At 48.3% G+C, this 11,590-nt stretch overlaps 1 protein-coding gene across 1 annotated transcript; it reads left to right on the top strand.

The window, feature by feature from the left end:
* The first annotated feature begins 5,345 nt into the window (after window positions 1-5,345).
* mex3b (mex-3 RNA binding family member B) lies at window positions 5,346-10,996 on the top strand. The gene is made up of 2 exons (XM_063480921.1): window positions 5,346-6,754; window positions 8,295-10,996. The coding sequence occupies exons 1-2, from the start codon at window positions 6,532-6,534 to the stop codon at window positions 9,701-9,703; spliced, it is 1,632 nt and encodes a 543-aa protein (XP_063336991.1). The 5' UTR covers window positions 5,346-6,531; the 3' UTR covers window positions 9,704-10,996.
* The last annotated feature ends 594 nt before the right edge of the window (window positions 10,997-11,590 follow it).

Genomic DNA, 11,590 nt, shown 5'->3' with positions numbered 1-11,590 from the left:
TTTAATTTTGACTTCTAACGATCATGAAAACAAAAAAACGCAGCAAACCTTTCTCCTGTGTGGCGCCGCGCTCGTACTTCCTTAAAGCTCGATCACTGTTTAGTTCAGCTCCAGCCGTCGTGGTCAAAGTCAAATTTATTTATCAAACACGTTTAAAACAACAACTGTTGAGCAAAGAGCTAAAAAGAATCAAAACATAGGAAGACGTGACAACATTTAAGAACAGAAGCAGAAAATGTTGAGTAAGAAATAAGACAATTAAGTCAGCAGCATCTGATCCGCAGACCTCAGTGATCTTGCAGGAGTGTCCCTGTTCAAAAAGGTATGAGGATGCTAACCCGTGCAACGCCTTAAAAGCGAATAATAAAATCTTAAAATCAATTCAAAAACTAACTGGCAGCCAGTGTAAGGATGCCTGTATGGAGGTAACCGTGCTGCAGTCGGCTAACCGATGACACTCTGGCTCCTGAATAAAGACCAAAGTCGAGGCGAGATGAAATGCAGGCATGAACGGATCTCTCAAAGCCTCTCAAACAGAGGAACGGCTTCACTTTTGCAAGCAGCCGGAGACGAAATAAAATAAAATATCAATTTCTAACAAGGTCACAGGGACCAAACCCAGTGACCTCTGTTTTCTGTTCATTTATATTAAGAAAGTTTAAAGCCATCCATGCTTTAGCATCCTCCAAACAATCAAGTAAACCCTTCAGAGGACTCGCAGTCTGCATAACAATGAAATGAGATGTCATGTTTTAACAAAGCTCCAAAAGCTTCTACGGGTGAACCCACGAGAGGGTTAATCCGGCTCCTTCAGCCCAGCCTGACATCCTGCAGCGGCTGTGCAAACCCCTCATCGGGGTTTAACTTTGTACCTCACAACCCGTGAGTTGTGTAACGCTCCACCTGCGTGGCTTTTTAAATTTACTGGTCAGACTCTTTGGCTTCAGTAGAAATTCCACGTTCCAAGAAAAAGGGCTGAAATGCTTTTAATTGTATGATTTCAGCAGCCGTACAAGGTCGGCTTTGGCACCGATGCCTCGAATCTCAGGACTGGATGCCAAGAAGTAATGGTGCTAAATAAAAGGCGCATAAAGAGGCTGGAGGGGTGGCAGCTGTGTGAGAAGACCTCGGTTCATGTCCTGTTTGGGGTGTGTTTGTGGTTAAGGTTAGCTGGTAGGTCTGTGAAAAGCTTGGCTTGGTTAAAATTCAGCCATCACCACATTAACGCTCTTCCCCGTCGTCAGGCCTCCTCTCTGTGTTTGATTACAGCGGCTTACACACCGCTTCAGCCACACCGTAGATTCTCACACACGTCAGTGAAACGCTTGTCGATGAGCTCTTTGCTCTTCTTGCTTACCGAACGTGTTTCTGTCACCTTTATTAAGATGATTCCACTCGTCTCCTGTCAGCTCTGTGTTATCTCTGGCTCCTGTTATTATATTTCACTTCTCTGGTGTTTTTATATTTTTTAAATATTGATTCTTGGATTGTTTTTTAGGTGGTGTTTATTTTACAGATGAGATCCTCGCTGGGCGTTCTTGTTCTTTTTCCCACCTTTGTCTTCACCTTTCCTTGTATCCCTCCTCTTCTGTGCTAAAGTCTGTAATCACACAGGGTGTGTCAGACCTTCTTCTTCTGTTTTCTCTGTAAGCCTGTGTTTACCCGTCCTCCTCTGTCGGTACTGCTGAGAATGTAAAAGTGTGACTGTGAAGGTGAGGAGAAAGTAAAAATGGGCGTGTCTTTATATTTTTGATGTTTCATTTAAATTTACAAAGTTAGGAAAGCCTGACGTTTCCCCGTCTCTTCCTCACAACGACAAATACAGTTTATTAATTAAAATAAGGTACTGCACAGCTGCTCGGTGTCTGCAGGTTCCCACAGAGCGTCTTAAGAAAAAGCAGCTCTTTCACTGGCTGCCTTCGGGCTGGGCTGCGTCTGCGACTCTGACCGTCGCTGTGGCTTCAGCCGTTTCTAGCTGTGACACACTGAGCTTTAATGATGCTGATGACATGCAGCAGGTTTGAGCGTGTCGGGTTTAAACGGCAGCGCGATGGACACGCAGAGCAGCAGCATCACAGATTCAGCCACAGCGTCTCCCGTCACAGCTCACAAACAGCTGCTGCATACAGTCACACATCAGCCTTCAAAACGAGTAGCGAGCACACAACATGTCACCACGACCGGACCAGAACACCGACGTGTGGATCAGACGAATGCGCAGCATGCTCCAAGTAATCCTTCAACTCTTGTTGTGGTATTTGGGAGTTTGAACGCTCAGGTGAATACCTGAGTCACTGATATCATCAGCAGGTGACCTCCTCCACCCACAGACAGGCTCAGCCAATTGTCATCCACTCCAAACAGATTAGGACTAAGATTACAAAGGCGTAGCTTTCAGGAGGCTCCACAGTGTAGTGGTTTACACATTCACCTGACAATGAGCGATCCCCGGTTTGACCCCGTCGGGAAGGGCATCCAAAGTAAACAGATGGAAGTTTGGTGCTGGAAGGTTCTTCTTCTTCTTCAGCTTTAATCTGAAGACTTGCCCAAACACAGGCCCCGCTGATATCTACCAGACAGACAGAAGAATTTACTCTGATACATAAACATGTCAGTCTGTGTGCCATAAAAGTACAAATTCATGCATAAAATATCGCCAGGCTCAAATATCTGCTCGTCACAAGTGTGTAGACCTCTGATGGTGGTAAATACCTTGAAAAGTTAAAACATGGAGGTTTTAGGCGTGGTTAGCACTGTGTGAGAGTGGATTTGAAGGTGCCACTGGTGAAGAAGACTTTACTTTCAGGGCCGTGGAGTGGCCTTTGAACACTGTAGCTGGAAGTCACACTGGGTCTGTTATTAGCACAGCGCTGTGATCTGCATTACCTCGCTAACGTCCTGTACGTGCACACATGAGGTCAGGGTGCCGGAGCGAGGAGCGGCGCGCCGACAGGCTGCTCTGTATCCTGTGACCTACTGCTTACTGTGACCCAGCGTCTGTGTCTGCAGCCCTGCAGCCGCGGTGCAGTGACTGGCAGAGCGATCGCTAAGCCCTGTCTGTCTCCGTCGCTCTCCGGGTTAAAGTGGGCTAAGCTTTTCTTCCTCTCATTAAAAGGCATACGGGTAATCGCCCCTAAGCAGCAGCTGGCTAACGCCTAATACCCAACAACAAAGATCAGCTGTGATGCTGCGATCGCTGTCCGTCTGGGTTTAAGAAAGAGCAGCGGGGCAAACTGAGGGCCCGTGCGGTGGCACTTTATTTCCTCGGACCTCCAAAGCTTAGGGAGAATTTTACAGAAGAATGAACACGAGCACAGAGGGAAATGTAGATAAACGCAGCTGCAAGAAGTGCTGCTCTGGGTCATTTCTCTACAACGAACAGAGTGGAGGCTTCAGAGCGGAGCAGAGCGGGGAGGGTTTCATGTTTCTGGAATGCTCTCCACATATCAGGGTTAGGTGCAGCCAGCAGCAATGCAGGCCTTTTACTCAAATACAACAGCTCAGCTTAGCCACAAACAGATAAATATTTGATTCTGCACTCGGTGGATGAGTTAGCGACGCAGATCCAGAAAGGAAGGGATGATGTAAGAGACATTTGATAAATCCCGCACGGCGCACGTGCGCTCGACTCGAAATCGGAAACGTGCAGATGCACCGATGTACTCGAGGATTTAAGAAAGTATGAAACGCATTTATTGAATGCAGAAAAGAAGAAAATCGGGACGAGATGAATGGTGAGGGGGAAGCTGAGGTGTCAAATATCAACAAGAGGATCCCATCGCATCTCCTCCTCCGGCTCCTCCTCATTAGCATTGGCATTGTGCTCCTGGAGTGAGGTGACAAAGCAAAATGCTTCTGGTCTCAACGGTTTTTGAATCGGCTTGAAATCCCCTTTGTGTTGGTCAAAGGCCCCCTGACCGAACAGCCCCCACCCACCGGTCCACCGCCTCCACCATCCTCCAGCCTCTCCCACCTCATCGCCCGGCAGTGCTCTTAACCTTTCAGCTTCATGATGCCGCGCTCAACTGAAGAAAGAGGCAGGGGTCAAAAAGCTCTCCGTGTGTCCGTCTCAGCACTGCACTGATCTCATGTTACCAAATACAGTTTTTATACTGGAGTTTATTCAAAAAGTAGAAAAAGGACACAAATATTTAAAATTCAGAGAATACAGTTGAGTATGAGCGTACACCAGTATAACACCGCGCTGTAAAATGCTACCGAGACACAGGCGAGTTCAGTCTCTGATGAACCTGATGTATGACAGACTGCTCATAGGCTCTGTCAGGCTACAGTATCTGTTTGGGGACACATGCTGACACGATGCAGCACAGATGATGTGACAGGACTGAGCGACTAATGCAGCCTCCCGACCCTCACAGACACATCTGCTATGTAGAAATATGGTTGTGACCAAACTCCTCGAAAAATGTATAAAAGTACGTTATGGCTACATAACTCTATTTCCTACTTGGTGACGCAGCTCTTATGTGTTTTAAAATAACGATGCCCGTCCTCGCCTTCACTCCGACTCGTCACCCACATGTAAATTATTAGAATCCCAAAGTAAAAATATGTGCATGATTGACAAAGTTTGAACTGTGCTGAACACATCAGAGCTGTTATCACTGTCATTGATTAGTGATCAGGTAAGACGTGCATATCTAATCAGGTTACTCCCTCCAAACTGTTTCCATTCTTACTCTCTTGGGTTAAACATTAATGAGAAAGCCAGAGAGCCTCGCTCCAGTTTATTCACATTTTTGTGTTTTCTGTTACAAAGATGAAGCACTGAAGAGGACGCAAAGACCCTCAGCGCTCATACTAAACCTGCACGCACCGACTCTATGTCCAAGCTGCAACAATAGAAACTCAAATAGATGCTAATGCTGTGAACTGTGTCGTCGTAGTGATGTGCAGAACAAACAGTTTTGTTATTTTTAACCGTCACTAGTAAAATCAGGCAGAAACTGGTGAGTTCCAAAGACTCCTGTTATAATCAGGTCACCTGTGGCTCAAACGCTACGATTACCAAACACACCAGTGAACTTCCACAGGGGGCGCTCTCGAGCGCACGCAGCTCTCAGAACTAAATCGTCATTGTGTTTTTGATAGAGAACAATCGTTCTATTTTCACATTTCCTAATTTCAGGTTTTTAATGTAGTAAAATACCTTTCTGTGAGTATTATGGACCACAAACCTTTCTTTTTACAGTATCCTCCATTTTTATTTGAGGCATCAGAGGCAAAATCAGCTTCACTGCAAGGACGATTTTATTTCAGTTCAGTTAAGTATTGACGATGGATTTGCAATAACTAAAATAAATGTGGATTTTTTTTGTCAAGAAACAGATGGAAATAATTATTTTAGCTCTTTAGCTCTATTCACTCCAAAACAATGAGGATTAGCAGTGCCCCCTCCCCCCTGCTGTGCCCAGGCAGAACTGCAGCCAGTTTCTGTACAATGTGGATAAACAGTGAGTGGAACGGGTCAGAATCACAGAGAAAACATGACGATGTTGGCTGTGCACACCTGAAAATTGTATTTCAACCACACAAACAAACAGATAACACACACACACACACTCACACACACACTGTCTCACACACACTCACACACACACGCTGTCACACTCACACACACGCTGTCACACTCACACACACGCTGTCACACTCAAACACACTGTCACACACACACTGTCACACACACACACAGTACTCAGGCACTGTATACATACGCTGCACACACATATGTATACGAGGTGAGAGAATTATGTTGGCTCTGTTAACACTGAGGTAAATGATGACATCATAGGTGGCTGTGTTTGTCCATCTTTCATTTACAGTTTATTATTATTGCGTGGTCAAAGTAAAGAGAAAAAAAAGAATGTTGGCTGGAGTGGTAGAGCGGCCGAGGTTGGAGAGATCCTCGGGGAAAGAACACATGTGATGCGTGATGAACGCGTGAACAGCTCCACTTCCTGCCAGCCGGCCTGAGCAGCGCGAACCGGGAAAGAGACAAAGAGCAAGACTGGGAACAAAGAGGTGGGCGTGCCTGTACGAGCGGGCCCGCCCAGTCATTGCGGGCAGCCAATCGGATCCCGGATATGCAAACGAGCCGCGGCACCGCATCGCCCCTGCCCAGGCGGTGACGTCACCCGCACATCTCTCTGTCTGGCTCTGCAAAGACTCAGACAGAAGCAACAGAGGAGCTGAGGGGAAGCCAGCACGGATTATTACCGCTGTGGAATAAACACGCGTTTTCCTGCAGCAGCACGGCACGGCTCGGCTCGAACCTGGACGTCCAGCTTCGACCTGGAAACCAAAGGGGGTGGATGGTTTTACTGTGGCTCCTTTGCGCTGCTTTCCCTCCCCTCCTCAGCCGCACTGGTTTCTTTGCACTGACCAGTTGTCTTTGAGAACCGGCTCCGGTGCCTCTCCCCTCTCCTCCTCCTCTTCTTCCCTTCTCCTTTCTTCGCCCTCCTTCCTGTATTATTTTCTGCCTTCCACCCGCAACCCTGCGAAGCCGCAAACATGCCCAGCTCGCTGTTCGCCGACAGCAGCGTCCAGGGAGACGCGCTGGACGACCAGAGAGCGCTGCAGATCGCCCTGGACCAGCTCTCTCTGCTCGGCTTGGACAACGACGAGAACCCGCTGTACGACAACGGCCAGGAGCCCCGGAAGAAGAGCGTCAACATGACGGAGTGCGTCCCGGTGCCCAGCTCCGAGCATGTGGCTGAGATCGTGGGCAGACAAGGTGTGTGTTTGTGTGTGTGTGTGTGTGTGTGTGAGACGGTTGGTGTTTGTCTTGCAGCACAGCTGAGCGCGGCCATGCACCCAAACAGCACAGTGTCCCGTGTGGGAGGACTGAATGCCAGCACACTCACACAGCGCATGTGTCACTTTTCTTGCTTTCAGGCTACATTTGCAGCTCTGCTGGTGAATTCGGCTTCCCTGTTCCCCTCCGGGCTTCAGTTTCTGTCTCGCCAGTTAGTCATACATTGTTCCTTCTCTATAAATACACGGCGGTGGGCGGCAGCGCGCACAGATTCAAGAAGTTGACATTTGGAATAAGTGCTTATTGAGATTAATAACAGCCCGTGCTGCTGCTGCCGAACTGAAGAGAAGCAGGAAGCAGCTCAGAAAAGACACCAAAGTCGTGCTGTTTGTCGTGCGTGCTCTGCAGGCAGGCACGCGTTTGTTAAAGTATTTGACAAAATGAACGGAGTTTGGTTTCGAAGAATTAAAAATGAAATCTGAGCTGTTTTGGGTGAAGCCTGGCGATGACCGCTGACAGGACAGAGGTTATTACAATCATCATGTGATGGACGTGTTTGTAGGTCACTGTGTGTGTGTGTGCGTGTGTTTTCCTCACAAATTCTTTGCTTAATGGCTGTGATGGTGATCGGATCGAATTAGGACAGCGGTCACGATGTTACCTTGCCTCGCAGGCTGCAGACGCCCATAGCTGCACAGATCTCTCAGTGTTTCCAGCTGTAGGGCTGCAGGGCGGGACTGGTGCTTGGTTACATATGCGGAATCTTTTCCCCTCCCTGTGCTGCTGCTGCTCCCACAAAAACAAAAGGAACTGTAAGGACACTTTACAGCAGCCACAGTGGGACATTTGTGCAGTAGGCTTGTTTACATCCCACACCATCACCCAGCCCCCTGCGTCGGGTTAAGTCAGGCTAGAAGCACGGAGAGGAAAAATGGTGGATTAGCCGTGACCTGGGGGTGTTGTTTTAATGCAGGGAGACTATCCTCATTTAACCTGCACCAGTTTGACGCTAACTCGGGATTTAAACTGGTTTATGGGCTGACTTTAGTTGGACTCGCCTTCCTCTGCTGGTTATATCACCCTGTCCCACTCAGCTGGCTTCGCTTGGCTAATTATGTCATTCTTCCCTGGCTGTTTCCTCAGCTGGTCTTTTTGATGATAAAGATGTGTGCCTGTGCTTCAGGGCGTTGGAATGTGAGTTAAAGCTCAGCTTCCAGGATATGAAGTCTTTACATAGCTTTGCCCCTCTTTCCCCAGCGCTACAAAGTGTCTCGCAGCAGCCGTCCTCGTGTTTTGCTGAAGGAGACTGTCTCGCTGTTCTTTCTGTCCTGCTGTATGTTCGTGGCGGTGGCATGTGGTTTGAATTTGTTCTTCTCTAAAAGGGTTCCTCACCTGCTTTTTGAGGCTGCTCGCACTTTTTGAGAGACAACAACAAACACGCAACATCTGTTCTGAGAACATGCGCCACATTTCAAGGTTCTACGTCCTCACTTTTCTTCTTTTGCTTCCTTTGCCTCAGGTTGCAAGATCAAAGCCCTGCGAGCAAAGACCAACACCTACATCAAGACTCCGGTGCGAGGCGAGGAGCCCGTTTTCGTGGTGACGGGCAGGAGGGAGGATGTGGCCATGGCCAGGAGGGAGATCATCTCGGCTGCAGAGCACTTCTCCATGATCCGAGCCTCCCGGAACAAAAACACCAGCCTGAACGGGAGCGGCACCCCGGTCCCCGGACCGCCTAACCTGCCCGGACAGACCACCATCCAGGTCCGGGTGCCTTACCGCGTGGTCGGGCTGGTTGTGGGGCCCAAGGGCGCCACCATCAAGCGGATCCAGCAGCAGACCCACACCTACATCGTGACCCCGAGCCGGGACAAGGAGCCGGTGTTCGAGGTGACGGGGATGCCAGAGAACGTGGACCGAGCACGCGAAGAAATCGAAGCCCACATCGCCATGAGGACCGGAGGCCTGATCGAGCTCCAGGACGAAAACGACTTCCACGCCAACGGCACCGATGTGGGCTTCGACCTGCACGGACACGCCACCCTGTGGTCCAAGCCCAGCGCGGGGATGACCCCCACCTCTGTGCGCAAACCCTTCTCCAACTACCGCAACGACTCCTCCTCCTCCTTGGGCAGCGCCTCCACGGACTCCTACTTCGGCAACAACAGCTCGCGCATGGCCGACTACAGCCCACCCAGCCCCGCGCTCAGCTACACGGCCACCACCAACAACAACGGCAACAACAATAACAACAACATCAACGTCAACACCAACGGCAACGGGTTTGTTTACGGAAGCGATGCCATCTCCCCCGACTGCACTGATCTGACTTTTGACTCCTCGCCAGGGTTTGACCCTACACCAGCCCCGCCGGGCCTCCTGTGGTCCCCGTACGACAGTCGCATGACCCCCTCCTCCACCGGAGGCAGCTCCCCCACCTCCACTTCAGCCATGTTCCCCACCAACAGCTCGGCTAATGCCAACGGGATCGCGGGGAGTCAGAGGAGGGTTAACGGCTGCACCCCGCAGCCTCGCCTGTCGCCTCCTCTCCATAGCCACAACGGCGGGCCCGCCGAGCACCCGTTAGCCCGCAGGGTGCGCAGCGACCCGGGCGGAGGCCCACTCAGTTTCCCTGGCTACTCCGGCTCCATCGCCTCCTTGCCGGGCCCCCACCTCCCCGGGGTCCCGTGCGACTCCTCGGCCTCGTCATCGTCCTCCTCTTCCTCCTCATCCACCTCCTCGGGCACCAGCCGAAAAGGCAGTCGCGATTGTTCGGTGTGCTTCGAGAGCGAGGTCATCGCGGCGCTGGTTCCCTGCGGGCACAACCTCTTCTGCATGGAATGTGCCAATCGGATCTGCGAGAGGAGCGACCCCAAATGCCCCGTCTGCCACACCGGCGTCACTCAGGCTATACGTATATTTTCATAAGAAGTGAAACCCTTGGACTGTCTCGGCGCGAGACCGACTACAATAGCAACAACAGACTCTTCATACCGCTTTAACGATCAGCCAATCGTCAGTCTGGAAAGTGTACATAGATATACATATGTATGTAAGAGAGGCTGCAGTATCCAGAAGAAGGGACAGACAGCCTTTGTGGGCTAGTTGTGAATAACGTACTGTAGCTTGGGGAAATATTTTCAACATCTAAGTGCATGTTTTAAATATTACAGTATAGTAATCAATAGTTCTAGTTAATTGTACACTATATTTATGAAGCGAAGAGAGACATTGGGGTCAGGACGGAGGTACGGGGGTCCGCCTGTAGACCGTTTCGGCGGGAAGAGCCTTCCAGGTTTGCCGATCAAGTGTAGTGAGGGGGGGGGGCGGCGGCTGGGAAACGTGGAGGGCGTCCGGCCTAACAGATACTGCAGCTCGAGGTCAGAAACCACGTGAGGGAGGGAGAGCAACAACATATCCTACATATATATGTATAGAATCAATTTCCACAAGTTGAAAGTTTTAAATGACATTACTACAGATTGAAGTATTTTATTCTTTTTTGACTTGAAAGATTATATTTCTTATTGCAAAGATGTTTACAGATATTTTAATTTAAGTTCAGTGAACTTTTTTGTAGCTGGGTTGAAATATTGTTCATTTTTTTAGTACGGCCTTACGGCATTTGATCACTGTATTATTTTAATATCACACGACTGTGGGAGCAAATCCGAGTCCACAAAAATGTGTATTTGACAGTATTCTGTTGGGATGGAGTTTTTATAGGTTCAGCAAAAAAAAGTCTTTTAAATCTGCTTCACCCAGCATATTTTTTATTCCGTAATATAAAGCATATTTTATTCTATATTATTATGAAACAATGAAATGTACAAAACTTAGTAAGTTGAACACAAAGAAACCGTTTATGCTTTCTAAAATTTGTATGAATTAGATTCCAGTGGGAATTACAGGCTTCTGTTGCACCACTATAGTTTTAGTATTTCTATTTTAATACATTTGTTTACCACTTGTTTATGTATATGTAGGTGAAGTTACTTGAGCGTAAATGTACTTTATTGAGCAAAGTTTAAGAACAAAGTATATTTTATTTTATGATAAAGGGCCTTTAACCTCATGGTCAAATACTAATATTATATTTGCTGAGACAAGATTTGAAAATGTATCAAGAGTTTTATTTTTCTGACATTTAAAGTTATACATGATAAAAAAAGTAATGGTGCTACTTCATGTTTTTTTAAGTATTTCTATATAAGTCCAATAAAAATGGTACATCGATGTTGGTGTCTGCTTCTCGTCCATCCTTCACGTGTCGATGTGGATCGTCGTCGGAGTCATAATAGTTTTCCAAGCGGCCGACCCCTCTCTGCTCCCTGATAGAAGCTCGGAGGTGGCGGGATTATCGCCGCAGCCTAATTATCGAGGATATGCTTTGACGGTGGGACTCGGCCTGCCTTATCGCTAATTAGAAGAGCTGTGCGACCTATTCTTATGCAGATCTGCTGGTGTGCAGACCGTAATCTGGCTCCTGTGGGCTTTGGTTGACTGATGAAGCGGGACATACTGAGAGGTCTGAAAAAGCTAGGTGGTCGTGTTTTAGAAAACCTCTGGCTGTGTCACCAGTTGGTGAAAAAGCCGTCAGCTCATTGGGTCGTTTGGGAACCCGTTTACTGTACTGTAGAGCGCTCTGGTTTAAAATGTGCTAACCTGCTAACTTAACCTGGAAAAAAAGGGCAGAAAAGTTTGTAGAGACGAGTTTTATTTGATACCATTTTGCTACATCTGGTATTTTTGTAGAGTTTAAGCCTTAAAAATGAACGCTGTGATTCATTCAGGTTTTTACACTGATGATGCAGA

This window comes from Pelmatolapia mariae, linkage group LG1 (assembly GCF_036321145.2).
Source record: "Pelmatolapia mariae isolate MD_Pm_ZW linkage group LG1, Pm_UMD_F_2, whole genome shotgun sequence".
In the NCBI taxonomy this organism is placed as follows: Eukaryota; Metazoa; Chordata; class Actinopteri; order Cichliformes; family Cichlidae; genus Pelmatolapia; species Pelmatolapia mariae.
This window is presented reverse-complemented; position numbering and strand designations above follow the sequence as displayed.

Coding starts and splice junctions, on each gene's coding strand:
- mex3b (XM_063480921.1), top strand. CDS start 6,532: ATGCCCAGCTCGCTGTTCGCCGACAGCAGCGTCCAGGGAGACGCGCTG. Junction 6,755..8,294: donor TGAGATCGTGGGCAGACAAG/GTGTGTGTTTGT, acceptor CCTTTGCCTCAG/GTTGCAAGATCAAAGCCCTG.